The sequence below is a fragment of the Brachyistius frenatus genome, unplaced genomic scaffold, assembly GCF_029030835.1.
Source record: "Brachyistius frenatus isolate BFR_SWC_R1_liver_20210118 unplaced genomic scaffold, ASM2903083v1 Contig_5, whole genome shotgun sequence".
Classification (NCBI taxonomy): Eukaryota; Metazoa; Chordata; class Actinopteri; family Embiotocidae; genus Brachyistius; species Brachyistius frenatus.
Genome location: NW_027210604.1, coordinates 5,147,254 through 5,172,109, shown reverse-complemented (window position 1 = coordinate 5,172,109; position 24,856 = coordinate 5,147,254). Strand labels below are relative to the sequence as shown.

General features: G+C 42.0%; 3 protein-coding genes across 3 annotated transcripts in view; 2 read left to right on the top strand and 1 right to left on the bottom strand.

The window, feature by feature from the left end:
• The window catches only part of septin8a (septin 8a), a 251,550-nt gene that overhangs the window by 35,462 nt on the left and 191,232 nt on the right, over positions 1-24,856 (top strand). The gene's annotated exons all lie outside the window — the stretch shown is intronic.
• The window catches only part of kctd16b (potassium channel tetramerization domain containing 16b), a 404,485-nt gene that overhangs the window by 322,749 nt on the left and 56,880 nt on the right, over positions 1-24,856 (bottom strand). The gene's annotated exons all lie outside the window — the stretch shown is intronic.
• Positions 6,022-13,767, top strand: spry4 (sprouty homolog 4 (Drosophila)). Its single transcript, XM_069718149.1, has 2 exons — positions 6,022-6,278; positions 9,043-13,767. The coding sequence occupies exon 2, from the start codon at positions 9,094-9,096 to the stop codon at positions 10,237-10,239; it is 1,146 nt and encodes a 381-aa protein (XP_069574250.1). The 5' UTR covers positions 6,022-6,278; positions 9,043-9,093; the 3' UTR covers positions 10,240-13,767.

The window sequence follows — 24,856 nt, the reverse complement described above, 5'->3', positions numbered from 1 at the left end:
AGTCAAGAAGTAACACAACTTTTGCTTGATCAGTAAGGAATCATGAGGTATTTTTGTAGTTTCTGAAAATATTTTTGGAACATGTAATGTCGTTTCACTAGAATTGTATTCACTGTAACTTGAATTAAAGGGAGACTTAAGGTAATTTAGGATAGACAAGCAACAGATAATGAAACAAAATAGGTGGATTATAAAGACGATTAAAAGACAAGACTTTAACAAGATTTCATTTTCCAAAGTCTACATATATTTAAGCCTTGTGTTGTCCTTGGGTCAAAATGACCCGCAGCTGTGTTCAACCAAGTTCTATTTTATTTTCATATTTTTTTGGAATCATTGGTGACAAGGAGGCTGTGAGGGTTTCTTTAAAGAATGATGATCCAAAGATCCCAAAAAATATTAAAAAAATATAGAAATAAAATAGAACTTGGTTGAACACAGTTGCGGGTCATTTTGACCCAAGGACAACACGAGGGTTAATCAAAAGTATTATAATAGTGGGGGTGCCCATTCAAAACAACCCGTTGTAAAATTAATTTGACAGCAGACCCAGTGCAGCTCATTTGGCCTCTGCGTTGTTTTTCTTTAACAGGAATTTTTTAGCTCTCTAATGGCTCTAAGTGAATTAGGTCTAATGTATCCTATTATGGTGCAATGAGGGCAGGCCAAAGTCATCAAACTCTTTATTTTGATGGATGTGGATACACATACATGTGCCCCCACCCCTCCTCTTCCTACCTCTCTCACCACACACCTCTCCTGACTCCAAAGCACACAAACACACCTCCTGAGCAGGCGAGCAGCGAGGAAGGAAGTCAATATTTGAGGAGTTGAGCTACCTGGCCTTGTGGTCGAGATCCACCTCTTACTGTAGGCAAACCATAGAGTTTTCTACAATGCAGCTCTCAGCTTGCTCAGTTTGAGTGTTCCTGTAGGTTAATATGTCATTACACTCGCTAATTCTGTTACCATTGGCTTGAAGCCTGCCCTACTGTTTAAAAGAAAAATCCACCCTTACGGTAAAACTTTATAAAAACACATGTAGTCTGCTGCAGCGGTTCCCCACCTTCTCTGTCAGACAAACCTCCACAGCCCCCATACATGAACTAAATTAACCCCAGCGACTCTGCCCTGCATGTTCCAAATATGTTTTTAATCTATTATACTGAATGTTATTTAACACTACAAAGTCCTTAAAGTGGATGTTGATCAAATTAGTCAACATTTGGATATTATGGTCAAGTTTGCTTTTGTATTACTATCATGAAGGGGCAGACACTGAGGGCATCAACCATTTATGTATTAGCTCAATCATTTAGTCATTACTTTTATTTATTTATTTATTTATTTATGTTGCAGGACAGTACCCAGCTGTAAAAGTGCCAGAGTTAGCCAAGACGCTATTTATCATAGTCGCTGGACAGGTGTTACAAAGTCACCCTAAAAACAATAGCCTACAGTATTAAAATTACAAAGGGTTTCAGGTAAGCATGCAAAACATGCAAATCAATAATAAAAAGAAGACGAATATTTAAATTAATTAAAAAAAAAAAAATTTAAAAACTACCTAAATCTAAACTATGTTTTTTAGCCTTTTACTTTATGACTTTACTTCTGGCTAGCTATGTTTTTAAAGTTTAGTACATTTCATGAACAGTTTTAAATGTTTGTTTGTTTGTTTGTTTTTTGTCATTTATCGTAACTGTTTATTTATTTAATTATTTTTAATTAACTACTTTAACAATTTAGGTAACAGTTTTCAGTGTGTATCCATTGCTTTAATCTCAATCATTTCTCCTTTACTTTCATCTTTTAGGATAACTATTTTGACATGCTCGCATGCTACAGCAGTTTTAAGGCATTATTTATTCCCAGTTGCACATGACTCAAGTTAATTGTCATTTAATTGTGATAACGATCACTCCAGTTAACTCCTATTTAGTTCTTTATTTGCCTCCCTGACAAAGATATACACTATATATGTTTAAATCAAATTAAGGGGAGTTGATTAGTGGAACTTTTCATAAAAACTATGTTTTTTTTTCTACCATGATTAACTGGTAAATCACTGACAATCGGACATGATGTTGACTACTTCAAGGAAGAAAACAATCAGTGTAATTCAACAGCAATAATAAGCATCAGGTACTGACGTAAACATGTAAAATAAAACGTGGACTGATGGTGTTTGACGTGAGGATCTGGGGGAGGAACGTCTCTTTAATCCACCTTTGCATCAACATCCTTTCATAAATTTGACTAACAAACATTCTGCTCCACAACCGGGCATAATACCATAATTAGCAAACAGAGTTGTTGTGATATGAAGGAACAATCACCCGTCTCAATGCACCAGAGGTCCAATGCTCAGGGAAAGTAGTAGGAACGCTCGGTGCTCCTTAACAACACAAATATTTACAGAAAGCGAGCAGAGGGAACTCGTCAACTCACGGCACTCGAAAGAGAAATGGGGTTTTCTGTGGGGTTGAGCTGTCTTTTCTGAACATTTGTGTGTCATTTTAAATGCAACTTTTTGTGTTATATATGACTTGTTGTGTGTAAATGTTGGGGAATTGGAGTTGAAGATGAATGTTTAGACAACATTTTTACAGCATATTGAGTTCAAACTGTGTTTTTAGCGGGTGTTTCTGCAGAACCATGATTGAACAACTGTACAATTAGCTACTCGCCTGTATGTTGTAAACTCAATACCATAAACCAACATGATAAAGCTTCATTTATGACTCAGTTTTAATGTTATCATTACTTCTAAGTTTGTTTTATTCTTATGAGGAAAGCTGTGAGTTCACAGACATGGTGACCTGGTGTGAAATGCACTTTGAAGGCATTCAAAATCCTCTGGCTGTGGCACAGCAAGAGTCCCACACACTTGTTAATTGGTGAAAGATGCATTTTGTGAAGTGTCAAGGGTGGCGGGAAGGCGAAGTAAATGATGGCTTACCTGCTACAGGAAGCTTTTGATTCAAGCTGTGAGTAGTCAGTCGAACTACCACTGTGATTTGCATGTGAGCCCTGTCACCTAACACTCTGCTCACATGGACAGACAAATGAATACACACACACACACACACACACACACACACACACACACACACACACACACACACACACACACACACACACACACACACACACACACACACACACACACACACACACACACACACACACACACACACACACACACACACACACACACACACACTGAACAATTACCAGCTTCTCTCAAGTTAATGTGGCAGGAGAACAACCAGGAAATATAAGACAAACAGCAATGGATTAGTGAAAAAAAAAATCTAGTGACAGACCAAAGTGATAAACGAAAGGGCTATTAACAACGTAATCTAATTTAGACAGGGACATCTGTGGAGTAGACTGGATCTAAAAGTTCAGAAATGGGGATAAAAGTTCAACTGGATATTTCAAAAAATAGAAGAAACTTTTACAAATAATTACAAACACTGAGGACTTTGTTAAGTTCGCTCAACGTGATGGAAACTCGAAACATTAGATATGTCAAACTGCTCTGGAAGCAGATGGGGCTGTCCATTATAATCTCAAACTCACAGCAGCAGCCAGCAGATGTGGCAGGAAGAAAAGGCTGGGAGGGAAGATTCTGGAGAGAAATCTAGGCCTTCCCTTCCGTGCATGTATGCCTGGATGATCACACCGGCGAGAAATCTACAATTCAACGAACACTTCATGTAGGCCATGCCTGCGAGCCACGCAGCTGTGGACAGAAGTCTGCAAGTATCTACAGTATTTGTCTTTGTGCATCTCCTCACATCTGAGTGAGCAAAAGAGAGAGACACAGACAGAGAGGAAAGAATAGAGAGGCTGACATTTGTTGATTTATTATAAAAGCTCTTATTCCCTTAAAATACATCTTTAAATAGCTACTGTCAGTCATTTTATACTAAAAATATCCCTGCAAACAGAAAGCAAAACCAACAAGTCCAATATAAATGCTTATTATCATTGCAGCACATCGTGTCGGTCTAATGCTGCACAGTGCATATCTAAGTATTCAAAAATAGTAGCTTAAAGTTACGGTGGGTTAAAAGTTTTACCACAAGACATGGTCTAGTTGAATTAACATTAAAATAATATATAAACAGAAGTAGTCATGCATGATTTAATGACCATGATACATAGCCTATATATCATTCAAATGTTTTTTGAAAGCACAGAAATGCTGTAAAGTCAAATGAAGTCAGTTGAGTTTTTCCAGCAACCCTAGATTCGTCGTTTAACACACTGGATTTATATCAATATAGTGTAACAATATAGCCTACATTAAAATTGTGCTAAAACAGAAAAACAAAATGCTATGTGCATGATAAGGTAAAACAATTTACTCTGCAAATCCAGTCATGCTTTAAATAGGCCTGCAAATATTCCAGACATGTTGTAAAAATATAGCAAAACCATAGAAAACACTATAAAAAGTGATCAAGTTCCTTTATATTAATTATTATATCACTCAAATTGACTAAAGGGCTATTTTGCTCAAATATAACTTAATAATTTCAAACTACATTTTTGATCGTATTTGATTTATTTTCAGTTTATGTTCTACTGATATGCATTAGATATAGACAGTAACCGGACAGCCCAGATACAAACTCAGAAATGTAATTATTTCCATTTCTTTTCCTCTGTCTTTAAAACAATAATCCCAATTTGGAGGTGTAGTGGTTGTCATGGTGACGTGTGCAAAAGGATAATGGGGCAACTGTTAACCTTTGACTGGTTAAAAGCCCCAAGCAGAGGGGGGTGGCGGCAGGGGAAACACACACACACACACACACACACACACACACACACACACACACACACACACACACACACACACACACACACACACACACACACACACACACACACACACACACACACACACACTGGGATGTCAGAGAGAAAGGAAATTCACACTCATTTCCTCCGTGTGGTTTCGGTACAAATCAACAACATCCTGTTCTTTTGTGAATCCTGCCTGCCCTCATGCTGGTTTGTGTTTCAGAGTAGGCGTTATAACCCCCCCCCCTCCCACACACACACACACACAAGCACACATACATACACACACATACACACAGGCACCCTCCTCCTCCTATTCTGCTCTGCTTTTTTACACTACCACAGAGGCTGTAGTCATACCTCACATTGTTGCAGAGGAAGGAAGGGCACGTCCTTGTTCGCAATAAATGGCTTTAGATAGAACACAAGGGGGCGGCTATTATCTAGCCTAATAGAGCTGAGGCATGTGACCCCTGATTTCCTTTCGAGTCTACACGGATTAAAATAAACAGTAACCATCAAATTCCAACTATTTCGTATTTATTAAACCAACTGGTAATATAGGCCTATTATAGCATATTAATGGATTTTCTGGTGTTGGTTTCTAAAACATGACTGCATCTTCATGTTTTTAATTAGACATTATTCACCAGAGTCAGTATCAGAGATCAGATTTGCCAGCACTGAAAAAAATAAATTAATTCATTGCAGATTTAGCCCACTCACATCTCGCTTTCCCTCTCATCTGTTACGCAATACCACCATAATCACGTCTCCTCTAAGATGAGGCAATGCAGGCTTCATATATCAATAAATTAGCAGGTTAAAATAAAGCCAGAGTGGCATCAGAGCAGATGAGCCGACTCTTTATGTAAATCATGCCTGACATTGCCCTTGTGACCAACCAACCCCCCCAACCGCCACCCCTTCACCCCAAATCCCTCTCCCCCACCCTGCCCTCCCAGACACACACGCCTCATTCGCCATTTCTTCCCATTCATAAAAATCTAGGCATCGCGCATGCGCAATGCTATTCGGAGTCCTCCCCATTCATAAAAATGTAGCCTCCGCATTTCAGCCCTCCCGAGTCGCTCTGCCCTCCCATTCACAAAAAAAAAAAAAAAAAAAAGAGGAAAAAAGCCGAGGCATCTGCGCAGTGCCGTCCCTTTCCGTTCCTCTACCCTCCCATTCATAAAAACTCACTTCCCTCCCCCTCGGTGGTTGCAACATCATATCCAAAGCTCTGCGTCCACAACCGCAGTCGCCTTTTATGCACCAGCGAGTGGAGAATAGTGCTGGAGAGCCGCTCGCCTTTCGCTTACATATTATTTCCTTTAACGTTTGGACTTATCTTTACTCAACATCTGTGGAGCTACTCACTCTCTTTGGACTGGACTATAGCCTGCGCGCAAACGTCGTGCGCAACGAAGAGATGAGAATTGCATCCTGAAACCACAGTAAGTGATCGTGTCTGCTGTGTTCCCCCACGTTAAATGTGTCCAGCGTTTGACTGTACAAACCAACTGTTCGATCCCTGCACTGCCCGCACTTGACTGTTCCTCTCAATCCGCTGGATCGCAGGCACAAAAACGCTCTCGCAAACTCTATTTTGCAACAAGCTGTTTCCCCGACCCGTGTTTGCACTTTAAGTCAATATTTAACCACCGATTTCGGTCCAGAAGCAAGGTTGAGACTCATAGAGGGGAAACGATGTCGTGCTGGTCGAAACGCCGCTTTTTTTTCTTCTTTTTTTTTTTTTTTTTTTTTTTGGACAGCAGATACGCATTTGAACATTTATCGCGTCAATATTTGTGATTTTTTTTTTTTTTTTTTTTTAAAAAGAAAGAAAAACGCGTCACTATAAAAGGCAGCGGAACAGATCCACATTTCAATCTCGGTCGAAATCGGCGTCCACTCTGAAGCCTGTGTATGTTTTTAATCTCGGGCGGTTCGGTTGCGTGTCCTTCTCGCTGCAGCGTCCGCTTGGTTGGCACATTTGGTCGGTTGTGTCAGGTGTTTTTGCCATTAGCTGTTGCGTCTTATCCGAGACCTGCCAACAGAATTAGCTTCTTTTTTCTTTTTTTTTTTTCTTTAATCCGATTTTTTTTTTTTCATTGCCATTTACGATTGCGTCCACCTTTACGCGTCAAACTACGCACCAAACAGCCCCCGCTTTAAAAAAAAAAAAAAAAAAAAAAAAAACTACCCCACAGCCGTCTGTCTAATGGTACACAGTGTACTAGTTTCTTTATCAAGCTTGTGCTTTTATTTTATTTTTTTACAGATATTACGAGTGAGATGTTGAATACGTGGTTACAATGCCTATATAAACATGCTATTTGAGTATGCCGAGCAGCCGCCTCCGGTTCTTATGACTCAGTCCATTCACATATTGAAGGGAGGAACGCACACACACACACACACGCACACACACACACGCGCGCGCGCGCACACTTGCACACGCATAGTTCCGGCTTGGAGCTCATAATGGTCTAGATTTGACGATCACAAGCGCTTGTGTCGGTGCCAGCAATGTCGCAACAGGTTTCTCAAACCGGCTTTTGCAAATCTGAGGAAAAGGAGAATAACAGAAGCCGACGGTCGAGCGAAGCGGCGTCGACCACGGCCACGTTTTCAAATCAAATATATTAACAGCGAGTGGTTTTATGCGCGTTATTAACCAGAACAAAAGAATATGTTAGGTTCGTGGCTAATTCGGTTTGCTTGAAATACAAAATAATAATAAAAAATAAAAAAAATAAATAAAATAATGCATTTATTGGTCTGAATAAACGTGTTGGTTTTTTTTTGTTTTTTGTTTTTTTTGCTATAAGGTAACTACGTGTGGGTCCGCGATTCGCTGTGCTGTTGTCAATCATCTTTTCGTTTTTTTGTAAAGTAAGCAAGGTTTGCCGACCGACTGTCGAGCACTCATTGATGAAATGGTTTAAACCGATGGTCTCAACATGACTGGAGCGCATTGATTCACGCCTGCAACGCCGGCTGCAGCCAGCAGCTCTCATTCACAAAAACCTGCAGTTCATAAAATCAGCTCCATTCACAAAACGCCAGGATTGGATCTGTTTCTCTGATTCAAATCTATGTTTATATAGGCTGTATGTTCAGAGGTTAAATGTGAAAACATACGATTATAGGTTCAATTATATTACCACGTAAGATTATAGGTTAAATGATATTACCTGAAGCAAAGTAATATCTATCTTATTGTAGGTTCTATACAAAGACCTAATTTTCTTTTGCCTCTTGCATTCATTTTGTCACTGTTAAGAGTCCCTTTTCTGGCAACCTTCTCATCTCTTTGCTCTGCCTTGTTTTGCATCTTTGAGTCTTTTGCATGCAAGTCCGGCTCTCTGGTGCTCCCTGCTCTTTGGAAGGGAGGCAATGAGGGCCCAACTTCTATTGTTCTAATGTCAAAGTTAGAATGGAGGAGGTTTAGACTGAATACCCTGTTGATATTCAGGGTAAGAATCACCATCGTTTGGTGTCCAGATAATTGCAAAGATCCAGCCTGGTAAAAGATTTCTGTTGCGAGACTAAAATGTGTTGGTTTTAAAGATTTAATGATTGTCTAGGGTGAAGTAAACTACGGATAACAAATATCCGTTTTTCATGCCGTCTGAGGTGTTGACTTGAAATGTAGTGATCCCTAGTTCTCCGATAGTTACTGTCTGATTTGCTACAGTTACATATCAAAGTTTCAATCATGTGGGGAAAGTAGTTTTTGTATTTTCATCATGAGACAAAATCTCAGGTTAGACATGAAAAGTGGCAATGAATAAACAATAGGGAGATTAAAACATACAGCAGATTGTAAAAGTGACATTTTAGAACTGACACGTAAGTATACTGTATGAGCATGTGTAATTAGATTTGAATGCATACAATTAAACTGAAGGATTTGACCTTGGCATTGCCTAATTTCATTAAGTTAAGGAGGGAAATGTTCATAGACTCTATTCTTTATTACTAACCTGGTTGTAATCTTTTCAGAGTTTGGGGATTTATTAATTTTGATGAATACAATACTACTTTACCCCTGACATCCCTTTTTCATTATATTCTTTGCTTTACTTGTGGTTTCAGATTAGACCTTTAAAAAAAAAAAAAAAAAAAAAAAAAAGGATCAAAAGGGTGAAAGAGCAACAGCTTAACAGCCGATGCAGCCAGCCATAACTGTCTCTTTTGTATCTGTCTTTGCAGTATTGCTAAATGCTGCTTTAGAGTGAAGACGTGCGAGGCACCAGCCCACACATGGAGTCCAGGGTCCCCCACCACATTCCCGGAGTGTCCTCCTCCCTCATATCCCAGCCCCTGCTGGACAGTCGAGTTCCCTACGGCCGTCTACAGCACCCTCTCACCATTTACCCCATTGATCAGATAAAGTCGTCGCACGTGGAGAACGACTACATCGACAGCCCCGCCGTTGTCTCTCAGCAGCCCCCGAGCCAGAAGTCTGTGAACCGAAGAATCACCTGGCTCGGTCAGAACCAGGAGGCCTTCCTCGGGGCAAACCACAACCATCATCACAATCACCAACACCAGACCCACCAGCAGAGCAGGTGCGAGCCCCACCCTCATCAGGACACCACCACCCACCCTTGGATATCCTTCAGCGGAAGGCCTAGCTCTATCAGCAGCAGCAGCAGTACCTCCTCTGATCAGAGGCTGCTGGACCACGCTGCACCCACCCCAACGGTGGACCACCACCCAAACTTGCACCCTCACCAAGGTCCCGTCAACACAATCCCTACCCGAACTCCAGGCTGCTTCCCTTCCTCTGAATCGAAGGTCCTCACCACCTCTTCTTCTGCTTCTTCCTGTTCCTCCTCTAAATCATTGGACCTCAAGTCTGCAAAGATGCCTGCAGGAGGCGTGTGCACCGCCGGAGGCCAGCAGGGGTTGGCGCTGATTCCTTCCTCCCCTGCCGAGAAGAAGCACCTCATTCTCTGCGATCACTGCGGGAAGTGCCGATGCACAGAGTGTACGCTCCCCCGAACCCTTCCTTCTTGCTGGGTGTGCAACCAGGAGTGCCTGTGCTCTGCTCAGAGTCTGGTGGATACAGCCACCTGCATGTGCCTGGTCAAAGGGATCTTCTACCACTGCACCGAGGATGAGGATGACGAGGGCTCCTGCGCCGACAAGCCCTGCTCGTGCTCCCAGGCCAACTGCTGCGCGCGCTGGTCCTTCATGACTGCCCTTTCTGCTGTCCTGCCTTGCCTGGTCTGCTATCTACCAGCTATGGGTCTGGCCAAACTGGGACAGAAGTGTTATGACAATGTTAGCAGGCCCGGCTGCCGCTGCAAGAACTCACAGGGCGGCGTGAGCGTGCCCGTGAGTAAAAATGGAGGCATGGAAGCAAAAGCTGGGACACTAGAGAAGCAGCAGCAGGGGTCATGATACTGGACCAAACCGTCTGGCGGTGGCCTTGCTAAAAATAAAAAAAAAAAATGGACAGCACCACACAGTACTTGCTCGCTCTCTGTGGATAGGACAATCCAACACCAACCCATTAAACTATCCCATTAATCTGCTGGAAGATGACTTGTGTAAAACAAAGGTACTTAAATGGCTTGTTGACCTATGTTTGACAGGGTGGATGATTAAAACGGGCCTTACCCGAGAGAGCTGGCCGGTAGGAATAGCTAACAGGCCCTCTGAGATGTTTTTCTTTCTCTTTTTTTTTTTTTTTTTTTTTTTTTGGTAAGAGTGACACAAGAAGAAGAAGAGACGAGAAAGTGGGACTGGTGTTTGTGTTTTGCTAAAATGGCTGAAGGCACAAAGTCATTGTACCTCTGCTGCTCAGTGTTTCTCAGCTAATTTTGTAACGCTAACTAACCAGAAGCTGGTCGCTGATCCTCAGATTACGTAGAAATAATTGATGGCGATAGAAATGTGTACATCCCCCCTCCCCCACCCCCAAAAGCACAGCCCAGTGTCAAACATGAAAACAAAGGATTATCTATATGTGGCTTCATGATAGGCCATTGCAAGAGTGAAGCCATCACTTAGTCACCCACTCGCTCCACTATTATGATGATCACCGTCTTTTAGCGTCGCCATTTTGCCTCTTATACCTTAAAGATGCTAGCTTGGTATTGCCAACATTTTATCTCTTGAGTTTTTATCTCCATGGAGGAGCTGTAAAAACAAAACCTTTCTAGACTTTAAAATAATAGTAATTCCCCATAATTCTCACTCTGTATCGTGCGCAGTTGCACTTGCAAGTGACAGGTGATCACTTCACAGCGTGATTTCTATTTTTGGGTGGTGCAGCCTAGACAGTCTAAAATATTTTGAATGCTGTTCACCAATCACCTCAGACGTAATGCATGTCATGACCTGCATGCTCTAGTCTAATGGTTACCCACCGTGCTAGAAGTCGATTTGTAGTAGAGAAATGTGTGAAAATGTACACCCAACCTTCTCAGGGACTGTTACAGTGATCCTCTCTAGAACTTGGCCTACCGCATGTTGATTTCTAAACTGCCTGAGAGCCTGGTCTACTTCCTCTTTGCACAAAAAAAAAAAAAAAAAAAAAAAAAAAAGGCAAAGAAACATTTAGGGGCAAAAAGGCAATAGTGAATAATTTAAGACGAGTAAGCTAAGCGAGAGGCAAACTGGCCAGAAAATAATGTTTCCGGAGGAGAGTGGATGCAAGTGATAGCGTGAAGAGGGGAAGAGAAGGCATAGCAAAGTTGTTGTTGTGTTTTGTATCCAGTCAGCCTTTGTCGAAAACAAACCTGCCACTTGCACAAAACCTTTTTTTAGGAAGACGCAAACCCCTTAAAGGATGTACTAAAGCACAGTATTAACCACCTCAGCTATCTCACATTACGTTGGCGTGCACTGCATTTAGTCTGCACACCCCAGCCCTCCCTCCCCCCTAGACACACACACACACACACACACACACACACACACGCACACGCACACACGCACACCAGTGTCTTCATTAAATTCAAATCATTATGCTGCATAGCTGTGTAAGTCAGATAGTCTTTCTTTTATTCTTAAAGTCTATTTTGTGGCTTGCATGACGTTCTTAGGACTTTGCCAAAGGAAGCTATTACACAGTAGCATGTTTTCGCAGTCTGAGTGATCACAGTTGTTATGCTCTGTTGCCAAATGGAGTTGACGGCAGTTGGTCGTTAAAGGCGTGCTGCCCTTTAATACAGATGGCCGTTTCTATTTGGCATAAAGGCGGACTGTCTTTGTTGCTCCATAACACACACCTCTCTTTCACGTCAGACCCTTAACTTCCATTGGGGTGCCTAACTTTTCTCATACTTGTATTTGTCTTGTTGCACAAAGCTGATATCACACAGGACAAAAAAAAAAAAAAAAAAAACACACACGGTCCTTAGTCTTGAATGTATGAGGCAATATTTTCAAAACCTAGCAATTCAGTCTGAGAGAAAGGTGCCAAAACTGAGAATGACTGGTGACCGAGCAAAGGCCTGGTAGGTGTAGATGGGCAGCAAAAAAAATCACAAATGTTTTGACAATATATTTAGTAATAGAGCTATGCAGGAGAAATGTTATTTGCTGTAAATAGTTTCACAACATTTGTGTTCTTTAGAAGAGACTTTTAAATGTCCTTGAAAGATTGCATGGTACATTATAACTACAATTCAGTACAAAATATATAGAGAATATATTAGATATATATTTTGAGGGTAAGAATAAGATGTTTTTGAGGTTGCGGGGGAAAAAGGAGGGTGGCGAGAGTAAGGTTCGGGAAGGGGTAACAAAAATGACAGGCCTTTCTATCACTAGCACTTGATTTAGGAAAAAAAAAAAAAAAGTGTGCCCGGCAATAAAACGAGAAGAAAAAAAGAAAAAAGAAAAAACTCCTGCTGTTTATGCTATCTGTGGCTCATTAGCAGTCGAGAGGCTAAGCTAATTCCCTGGTTCCTCTCTTGAGTCCTAAAGACTGTGGACTCATTGAATCCACACGGGGAACACAATCTACCCCTATCAACCCATTTCCTGCTGTTACTGCTCAGTGTCTCAGCTCCCCCCCCCCCCCAACCTCCTCAACCCCCCCCCCTCTCCCCCTCTAACTCTCTCTCTCTCTCTCTCTCTCTTGCTTTTCTTCCTTCCTCTCTTCCCTCCTTCCTCCCTGAGAATTTGTCCAACAAACACCCCTGGCCTTCCTTGATTGACAAACACAGCTGCTGTGCATAAACTTGTCATACCACAGAGACGGGAGAGAAAGACACGTCTGTCTCTCTTTTCTCTCGCTCGCCTAGTTTTCCCTCCCGTCTTTGTTTTTCTCTGGAGTTGTGTTTTGTGCCATCTTTTTCCACCAGTGGACCTCTTTTCTTCAACAGTTGCTGCCTTTCTTTTTCTTTTTTTTTTTTTTTCCAAATTTATTTCTCAGCTCTGTCACTGCAAAAGTAATGTGCTTCACTTAACGTTAGCTTTATACTATCATGTGCTCGCTAGCCTGTTCAAGGTTGTGGAATAATTGCCAACAACGACAACTCAAATATTGAAAACCTTCTTCTTTTTTTTTTTTAAATTATATTCTTTGTTTTCTTTTGCTACAATGCTGTGACTTTTACACACCCATACCCTTTGTGTCACTCATTTGTGGGCACAGATTTTTTTTTATTTTTTTTTTTATTAATATTCAACCGAAATAAGAGGAAAAAGTCTCAAACAGTTGGGTGATGCTACTCCATTCCTTTATACCTTTGCAATGTCATTGTTGGGGATTAAGAAACGAGATCTGTGCTTTTGTTTTGTTTAGATATAACAAAAAGAAAAAAATCTCATATAAAAGGTTCCCTTTATAGATATATTTATTTTGAAGTTCTATTTTATATAGTATTTATTTAGATGCCAACTTTTTGTTTGTGAAGAAAGCTTATGTCGAAATGGAATGTACATTGACAATGGAAATATATATTGTTAAATATACCAGGCTGTTGTGTCGTTACTTTTGTGAGTAGTTTCCAACCAAATAATGCGCACGCACACACACACGCGCGCGCACACACACACACACACACACACACACACACACACACACACACACACACTTATATCACACACTTTACTTTCAAAATGACTGAGCATCTATTATAGAGTCATTACATGTAACATCAGGCAAAAACACACATCTACTGTAAAGAAATATGACTGGTTTGAACTGACAATTTTTACTATTTGAATGTATATGTGTGAAAAAGATGTTGATAGGATATGAATCAAAAAGACCACAATACTGACTAAAACCTGCAGCAATGATGCACATGCAAAACACATTTCTGGACAGGAAATATGTCTCATGCCGTTATTAACCTCTCAGTAGCCACTCACGGGCTTGTTATGGGGACATTTCAACAGTTAATCATTCTGTAAATGAACAGTTAGGAGCTTTAGTTGCTTTATATCAACACTTCAAATTCCTAAGGTCCCCCTTCCTGTGTGTGAATAGGCCACTCTCAATAAAACACTAGTAGGGCGGTGAAGGCCAAATAAAGCTGTGTGACCTTAAACAGAAAGAAAACATTACATAAGAAACAGGAAATAATCCACAGACTTCCTCTGCATGGTGTAACATGAGACACGAAGCAGTCAGATGGTCACTTCATATCAGAGCTTATACTTGACGGCTGCTGTGTTTGCATGCATGCGTGTGTGTGTGTGTGTGTGTGTGTGTGTGTGTGTGTGTGTGTGTGTGTGTGTGTGTGTGTGTGTGTGTGTGTGTGTGTGTGTGTGTGTGTGTGTGTGTGTGTGTGTGTGTGTGTGTGTGTGTGTGTGTGTGTGTGACTTGCAGGTTACTTCCTTCTAGTTTATAGGGGTGGTCTGTTATAATCTGGATGTGTAACATTCCTTTCTCGCCAAAGCACCACCTTATGAAGCTCGAGCACACACACAATCTTCCTGTCTCACACACCCACCCACTGTCGACACCCCCCCACACACACACACACACACCACACACTACCACCACCACCACCCCCAGCCCACCTGTGATGCTGTTAACCCGAGGCATTCTTCCTCCCTTCATGCATCCTCACAACCCCCCAGCCCACTTCCCCTGTGCGTGCTTGTTTCCTGGGTGTTTGCCTGAGTGCACCTGGGAGAGGAAGAGTGGAACAAATGAATGACAGAGTGTGTGAGGAGAGGAGAGGAGAGGAGAGGAGAGGAGAGGAGAGGAGAGGAGAGGAGAGGAGAGGAGAGGAGAGGAGAGGAGAGGAGAGGAGAGGAGAGGAGAGGAGAGGAGAGGAGAGGAGGAAGAAGATCTCGCCTGGCCTTCCAGCATCATATAAAGAGCATGTTTCCGCTGCAGAAGCCCTGCAGGCGCTGCTGTGTCTGCTCCAACAGGTGAGATCAGAGACCAACCTGCCTGTTTACCTGCCGGTCTGTCAGCATCCACCTGGGACGACACACACACCCACACACCTGCATTTGACTTCCTCCACACCTTCATTGTAATCTCCACCCCACCGGGCCACATATCATCAACACAGGAAGCTTCAGCAGGCAGGTGGGAAAAGAAACCATTTATTATCAGCAACTATTATAGCAGGCTGGATTCAGGAACCATTCCTGGGTCAGAAACTGGATGTGTAAATAATTATTTGGGCTGCGGTTTGGCCTGCTGTGCTAAGAAAGGGTTGGCTTCACCACAGAACCAAGAACTCCAGCCAGAACATGGCTGAAACTAATATTTTAAAGTTTTTAAATGTCTACTGTTTTGTCTTTAATTTGTTAAGCAGTGTGAGTGTGTGTCAGACTGCTGCTCGTGTTTGTGTTCTGCTTCATTTGTAGCATCACTGTATAATGTCAACAATAAGGTCGCCACACCCAGCGCACACACAAAGTGTTACTGTTGTGCTGGTAGTTTCTTAGAAATGCAGATGTTCACAAATCCAAATGTGGCAGTGTGATAAGAATGTCCAATAGAAAAAAAAAATGTCTTTAATTAAATTGAGTAGAAAGTCAGAGCTGATTTGTTTCTTTCATTCATAAAAGAAAGCAGGTGGGATAGAAAATATAAAGTAGAGGGGAGAGTAACAGAAGGGTCATTTCATTCTATAGAAGTGTGCCAGAGGCTGCAAGGGACCCGATTCTAGTTATGACACGTGTGACCTAGTGTGTGTGTGTGTGTGTGTGTGTGTGTGTGTGTGTGTGTGTGTGTGTGTGTGTGTGTGTGTGTGTGTGTGTGTGTGTGTGTGTGTGTGTGTGTGTGTGTGTGTGTGTGTGTGTGTGTGTGTGTGTGTGTGTGTGTGTGTGTGTGTGTGTGTGTGTGTGTGCGTGAGTCTGAATGAAAACAGAAGTTTCAACAACAATAATAAAACAGGACAAAGGGATCATCAGGTACAACATCCATATGACACAATCTGACTTGACCCACCCCACGTTTGTCTTCTTATCTGTTGCGTTTCACAACCGGAACAACTTGTACTGCTAAGTCACCGGATCAGCACGCATCGATGTGACCCGAGATAGCCCTTAAAGGGCCAAACCGCCACTTCTTCAGCGTGAATCTGCATTTAGGTAACATATGTTAGACTAATGCTCTGAGGCCGGGAGGGGAATAACCGCATGCCAGTTTCCTGCAATGAATGATGTTTCCCCTCAGCTGGTCTCTGAATCTGTTTGAGATTTTCAAGAAGCTAGCTGTAATTTTGACTCTCCTGCACTTATGTGCTTCAAGAAAGCTCAAGTAAATCCCCTGCAGTTTGCTGTTTGGATGACATATTGCAAAAGCCATTTTCACATCTGGTGTAGCGCTCAGGCGAACCCCTTCGCACCCCTGACAACCCCCAGATACACACACTCAAGACACATACACTTTCCTCTCTTTCTTGTCCTTTCACCCCATTCCTCTCCTCTCTCATTCTCTGTTTACAGTCTGTAAATGCAGATAGATGAAAAGTGTTCACAATTAGTCTTTAGAGTTGCAGAGGAAAATTAACATGCAAAGAAAACAGCATGAGATATTCTCCTCGTCCAACAAAGCTGTTGCTAAAGCTCGGATCAGAGGACAGAATCTCAGACAGAAAATAACCCAAAGCATCAGAGATGGGGTATTCAGAGCTTTGATTAGCATCAGATACAACAACTGTCATCAGGGCCCGAGCACCGATGGTGCGAAAGCCCTATTGTTCTTCAAGGAATTATTATTCTTTTTCTCCTCAAAAATAAATTGACTATTTGGAGGCTTTATTATACTCAAAAACTTTAGTGGAGTCGCGAGTGGGCGTGGCCAAATGGCTCGCTAGCGCCCCCCTACACAGATGCCCCCCTGGAAATGAAATATGTCATATTTTCACATGCTTTGTCGAGCTGGTTGATCACATGAACCTAAAGTCGGGTCAGAATAGCCTTCAGACATTGATGATGATATATTGAGAAGTTCATGTGACTTTGTCAAAGGGCAACTCCGTGGCGATGCGGCAAAGTTTGATGGTTTGCCGTGACACAGGAAGTTGATGTTTAAGGTCGAAGGATGCTTGAAACCTCATGAAACGTGGCACATACATCTGGCATGGTGACACGATACATCTGATATGTGTTCTACGAGTGGGCGTGGCCAAACGGCTCGCTAGCGCCCCCTAAACTGCAGTCCTGGCACGTAGTTTCACCTACATGCACCAAATTTGTTAGACATGTGTATCACATGATGTACAAAAAAGTCTCTTGGCATCATGAATTTGTATGGTAATATTTGCTCATAGTCGTAGCGCCTCCTTAGGCACCTGGAAATGACACTTTTCATCCTTTCACATGCTACATCAAGATGGTTGATCACATGAACCTAAATTCGGGTCAGAATAGCCTAAACAGTGGTTGATGATATATTGAGAATTCCGTTCGACTTTGTCAAAGAGCGCCGCCATGGCAATGCAGCAAAGTTTGATGTTTCGCTGTGACACAGGAAGTTGATGTTTAAGGTCAAAGGATGCTTGAAACCTCATGAAAAGTGGCACATACATCTGGCATGGTGAGGCGATACATCTGATATGTGTTTTGCGAGTGGGCATGGCCAAATGGATGGCATAAATTGCAGCCCCAGCATCTAGTTTCACCTACATGCACCAACATTTTTGGATGTGTGTATCACATCAATCTGTACAAAAAAGTCCCTTGGCAGCATGACCTACTAAACAGGAAGTCTGCCATTTTGAATTTAGTTGCCATTTTTGGCGAATCGCACCTGTTGTATTTTAACGAATTCCTCCCACAGACTTTGACGTACCGACCTGAAGTTTTGTCTGTCCTATCTTAACAACTGGGAGGTGAAAAGTTATCAAAGGAATTTGTTTTCGTCCAATGGTGTGCCCATGGCTTGGCAGACATTTTGAGCGTTTTGCCATGAAACTAACTAAAAGTTACAGCATGAAAATGATGTAACTTTTATGTACATATTCCGATCTTCCTCAAACATTACATCTTTGATATCAGTCCCGCTCTGAAGACACCTGTATGGTAATATTCGCTCATAGTCATAGCGCCCCCTGCTGGAGACAGGAAACAAGAAAAAAAAATTGCAACTTTAAGTGGGGATATGCGGTCCCTCCTGCGTTGCATCGGGTCTGCATATCACTGCTTGCAATTTTAATTCTATCTTGTTCCTTTGTGGAAAACAACTTGCTCTGTACCTTCAAAATGACTCCAAAAGAAAAGATAGACATGTTCATAATTCTTTAGCATTCTTTTGCTAAATTTGAAAATCTCTACAAAATTCTCTGTGACTCTCGGACACCATCGTTGTTGGTATTCCTGATCTTTCTGTTCCCTCCAGACCCGATTGGTCTCTCGTCCAAGTGACGGCACCACCATCATCACATAATGTGGGACAGTGACCATCTGGAAATGCTAACAAAAGGTACTTTCACTCACCTACACAACATCATATGTATGATATGGTTTTATAATGTCTCAATTTAACCTGGGAAAATAGCTTTTAGCTAATAGATTATCATCATAAGCCTGTAGATGGATATCAAATTTCAATCCAAATGTCATGCAAATTTTTGTAGAATTTCAAGAAAATCAGCAAAAGATGATGCAAATTAAACTGCGTTACCAGGAACTACTGTCATGCAAATATTAAGAGTTGTCGGCATCAAGATAAACAGCTGCAGCTGCTAATTCTGCATTTTGGTTGGTATCAAACTATCACAGAAAAAGACAGCACAGCAAGATGATATAAGTAAAGGGCACCCGTCAAAATTTAAATTAACAAAAACAATGCGGAAAATGTTTGAAAGTTACAGCATTTTTGCTTGTCTAGTGAATTAAGATTATTTAAGGAGGGCTACAGTCTTTATTGTTCAAGAGTGGATGCTTTTGTATACAGACGTTTAAGCCGCATAATTCACCTGCGTCATGATTTAAATCTATTTCCACAGCACATGGACACATTTTGCTTTTGTTCTGACTGAGGTGTTCATAATGTTAAGACATGAGACCCTGTGCATGCCTGCATGAATGCATGCTATCTATATGAGGCAGAAATTGCAAGTGCATTGCTGTTTGGAAATGAAACCCCTGACATTTAGACTGCATCCCATCGCGCGCACACACACACACACACACACACACACACACACACACACACACACACACACACACACACACACACACACACACACACACACACACACACACACACACACACACACACACACACACACACACTGTACAAACACACAAAGTATCTCCTCCTCTACCCCCTCTTTTCCCCTCCTCTCTTTCCTCTGTGGAATTCAAAAGTAAAATGAACCTAAGTGTGACAGGAAGGCTTGAGCTGCAGGAAAAACACACATTTCAACACTTTAGAAGTGGCAGGGACAACAAGGAGGAGAGGAGCTGGAGGGACAGGAGGAGGAGAAGGAATAGGAGAACAGGGAGCGAAGGAGGAGTGGTTGTTCCAAGAAGCTTTTCTGACATCTGTCCTAAAATGGTCAGTGACAGCCTCAGTGTGCTTTGAAGTACAACTGTAGATATTAAATGAAAAACATCTTTTTTCAAATAATTTCAGTCTCGACGGCTATTGTCAAAACATCCACATAATTTTCATTTCCAGTATGTTAAAAACCAAAGCAGTGGTGCAAGCACATTTATTATGGAGCAGAACATTTCCCAGTTTGCAGCTTTAGTGTTCCTTTAAGCCCAAGGAGGCAATAGAAAGAAGAAAAGACAGAGAGAAGAAGAGAAAAGCGAGATTAGCCACGATTTTTAGTGCCACAGTTGCCTGCCTACCAGCAAGTCAACCAGGCAGGCAGCCTGTCCACCATGAAGCCACTCACCCAGCCAGCAAACAAGCCAACCGGTCCATTTCATTCAGTGGGGCCACTGGCACGGGACCAAGTAATGCCACTAAACAAAGAGCTACTGTCTTGCATCACTTCCCCTCAGAGAGGCCAACCAGGCCGCAGCCTCTTATCACCAGGCACTGCCAGTCTGAAGCACACCAAGGCCTCCACCACACCGGCCTCTCCACTGCTTTCTATTACAGCCCTCTCCCATTATGCCACCATTATACTAACCCTGCACCCAGGGGGAGGGTTTTATTTCAGCTTTCAAGAGTGTCAACGAAAGAGGCAGCACATAAAAAGAAAAACAAATTAAACCCATCAAACAACATTTTTAATTGAATTTCATGTGACCTCTGAACATGAAGGAGATCGTGTAGGTTTTTTTCACTTGGGTTTTCCTTCTCTCGGAGCATACAGGTTTGTATGGTTTGTAAGAAAATGAAAAGTGATGTTACATAATGTTCCTACAGTGTGTATTAAAAGTTTAGACAAACAACTTAGGAATGCACAATCCAGTTTGGCACTTCTTGTCAGTGGATTCTGGATTCAAGAACGCAGTTTTGGTTGTTTGATTGACTACCAAGGACAAAAAGTATATTACTATATTTTCAAATATTTAGAGCCTTATGTGAGTTATTCTATTCTATTGTGATCCTATTATTTTCTTATTGGAGAAGTTAAGGAGTGAAAGTCTGGAATCTTAATGGGCAGCTTTGCTCCTCAGTCTTGATAAGTATTCAGCCGGTGTAGTTTGATACTTCCTTCCATTCCACAACCTCCATGTGTGTGTGTGTGTGTGTGTGTGTGTGTGTGTGTGTGTGTGTGTGTGTGTGTGTGTGTGTGTGTGTGTGTGTGTGTGTGTGTGTGTGTGTGTGTGTGTGTGTGTGTGTGTGTGTGTGTGTGTGTGTGTGTGTGTGTCATGGGTGCGTGTCTGTTTTCAACAGGCCCTGTGGCTGCCTAAGGGGGGTGGACATGTGTAAAGGAACTGTTGCATTCCTTTCAGATCCTCCTCTCAAAGGGAAAACACACACACACACACACACACACATTCAAATCAAATCTATACAAACTAAGCTTACAAGAACACACAAACCCACTCCCTCTCTCCCCTCTCTCTCTCTCTCTCTCTCTCTCTCTCTCTCTCTCTCTCTCTCTCTCCCTCTTTTTCTGAACAACAGCAGAGCAAGATGGTCCCCCGAGGCATCGGAGGGGCCAAAACTGAACCGACCAAACTTGGCTTCCGACCCCGGAGCAGCGACACGCCCACTTGGCGGCGGCCTGCAGTGCATTCCTGGTGAGAGCATTGTCAAAGCCAAGCACTTCCTCTGGAGCAGGGCCAGCCCCACCACAATAACATTTCATACATTTATCTATTGGCTTGAGTCTCTTAACACTGACACAAACAGACAAGAAGCACACCCATACCTACATGCACAGGAAAGAAAGAGTGTATACATGCATGCACATATGGACATAGAACAGTGCTGCAAAACGTTGTTTTGATTGCCATCTTTCCCTCTCTCCCTCTCAGTCCCAGTGTTTCTATCTGTGTTCTTTCTCTAATCTTGTTTTCTCTTTTCTTTAGTTAAGCTGTTGCACTGATTTTCCCCTCATATGATATTCACCAGATTGCATATGATATGGTCTTTATCCTGACCTCCACTTGTTATGACATACAGCTGACATCCAATCCTCTTCAGCCTCATGGGTCTCCTTCACAAGCTCTCAAAGCTTTTAAGACAGCTATTTTCATTATTGATTCATCTGCAGATTATTTTCCTGATTAATCAGTTGATTTAAAAAGCAAATGGTTGGAAGTTTTCCTGTAAGTTTTCTATTGATTGGCTGATCCATCAATTAATCGACTAGTTGTTGCAGTTTTAAAAATCCACCAAAACTGACTTGACTTGAACTGAATCAAATCAAATTTGACCAGATCTTTAAGTGGACTGAAGTTGTAAGATGAAATCAAAATAAATTCTCTAAGATAAGACTTAATAAATCTATCACACAATGCTGCTACTTTACATCACCAAGTCAAATCAAAATACATCTCGTAAATAACAAAATAAAAAGTAGCTGTACAGTAAACTGAGGACAAATACAGAAAAACAGCGGAGGTCTGGAGTACTCAAAGTACTCAAGAATGGATAATAAAAAAAAAAAAGTTGAGTGTGCTTGCCTGTCGCTCACAGCCTCAGACTTAAATGTGATTATAGTCTGGAAATCCTGTTCGCTTTAAGGTTTGCTCAACCACTCTGAAGGGCGGACCAATCAGCAACCAGCGGGGGGGGGGGGGGGGGGGGGCTAAGAAGATCACACTGAAGCATTTGTTTCTAAATATAAGTCCAACAACGCAGGAGGTGGTGGTGGTGGTGGAGCAAGAGGTGGTGTTAAGAACAGCTGTTGCAATGCCAGCAAATACAGTCGAATTAAAGCCGAAACAAGAGCAATGCCTTTTTTTTTGTATGCAATGGTAATTTACCGATATGGTGTTGCAATTTGCTCACATTTGTGGGATGTACTGTTGTCTACAACTTGGTGAGTTTTGGCGCACAATATACTGTATATCATGTGGTGGTTGGTGGTGATTGGTTAAAGGCTTCTCCAATAGTTTCAAAATTAACCTCAGGTGTTAGGTTTGAACAACTGTACAAAATCCCCAGTGAAGTGTGGCCAGATTAGATCTATTCACCAATAAAATCTGGGTCTGGTGATATTAGCTAGCCCCTCATGTTAACTGTTATGTAGGCATATAATTTTTTTTTTTTTAAAAAGCCACTACCACTGCATGCTTTGTATGATTCTTACTCTAAAGGCTGAATCTGCTTCATTTATATATTTGCTTGTCTGTCCGTGTTCCAGTTTCTTTTCTGTCCGAACAAACACAAAAGGAGCCACACACACAGAGAAAGAGAAAGACTCTTATGTAACAGGTATGACTTCACAGGAAGTCAGCGCCATTGTGTGTGTGTGTGTGTGTGTGTGTGTGTGTGTGTGTGTGTGTGTGTGTGTGTGTGTGTGTGTGTGTGTGTGTGCGCGCGCGTGCGTGTGTGCGCGTGTCTTTTTATTTCTCTGTCTGTGTACATCGTGCATATCTTTGAGTGTGTCTACAGTGTGCATCTCTTAAAATTATGCGCTTCTAAAAGTATGTGCTTTGTGCAAGTTTGTGTGTGAGTGTGTATGTAAGAAGATTGCTCAATGCCGAACCATGTGTGTGTGTGTGTGTGTCTGTGTGTGTGTGTGTGTGTGTGTGTGTGTGTGTGTGTGTGTGTGTGTGTGTGTGTGTGTGTGTGTGTGTGTGTGTGTGTGTGTGTGTGTGTGTGTGTGTCAACTTCATGGTCCACAATGACGCTTTGTTGTTGGACTCAAGAGGAGAGGACACTGGAGAACGAATCAATGTTCAGTTTGTCTCTTGGATTTCAGCTCCCTGGGTGAACTGCTGCACTGATTGGACAACAGAAAGTCAAACTCCCATTCAAAGCAATAAAGGCACTGATTTTATTTTACTTTTAGGTTTCCGTTAATATATTTAAATGATTGGATATTTCTCTGCTAGCCTGTACTTGAATGTTTTTAGAGTTTGTGGGTTCAATTTCTATGTTCATGTGCATCAAATAATAACCATTGTGTCCTGTCACTGACCCTCACACCTTCACCTTCATCTTTCCTTTCATTTTACTTATGTTCAGTCGTAGTTGTAGTAAACTGCGTTTGATTTTACATATGATAATTCAAGATGTATTCATTAAGCCTGAAATATACTGTGTGCAAATATGACTTAAGGTCCAGGTCGTGCCAAAGACCTGAACTTCATCTTGTGGATATGCATGCACAAGTCCTGTTAGACTGCTTCATCACGCTGCAAACTAATATATGCACTCAATACATGCACAATACTAATTATTAACCAAGTATGTTCTCATTCAAACACATGCTGAAATAATGATATTACACACGTCTGTTACTCCAGTGCCAAGTCAATCTGAGGAGAGGAGAGGAGAGGAGAGGAGAGGAGAGGAGAGGAGAGGAGAGGAGAGGAGAGGAGAGGAGAGGAGAGGAGAGGAGAGGAGAGGAGAGGAGAGGAGACTCTGCTCTTGTGAAACTTCTCCCTCGTAAATTTCACACAGTCAAATCTTCTCCTACAGTCAGTCGCTAACATTGCTCTATCCTCAAATGCCCTCCTTCCTTCCTGTTAACATACATCTGTTTAGCCAATATCATGAGCAACAGGGAAAATCACCATGACAACCCATCAGCAAACAACCAAGGACTCAGAACTTATCACACTAGCACACCTATAGATGAAGACAAAGAAAGTCAAGTCATGTTTTCTCGTATACGTGAGAGCGTTTGTGCGTGACGGTGTGCATGTTTACATGTGTGTGTGTTTGCACGTGTATGTTTAGGACCCCGGGGTGGAGTGTCTTGGCATGTCTCACCACAGTTCGATGTTTCCTTTCAGCTCAGTTGGCACTCCCGTGTTCCTGTTGGCTGACCTTTTCGCTTCCTGTGAAGTTCCTGTCATGCATTCTCTGTCGAAGGTCACAGGTCTGTCAGTCCAAGCCGGTTCTTCTGTACAGTCGTTCTGGTTCAGAAAAGAAAAACAAAAAAATTTGAGATTATTTATAATGTTTAGCACAATAGTGGAAATATTTTTGGATTACATGACAGTAAATCTGGCGTTAAGTGGAAAAATAAAAGGCAAAGCATATCCATGGACATGAACA

Bases quoted from the DNA above. Each gene is read 5' to 3' on its own strand.
- spry4 (XM_069718149.1), top strand. From the start codon at position 9,094: ATGGAGTCCAGGGTCCCCCACCACATTCCCGGAGTGTCCTCCTCCCTC.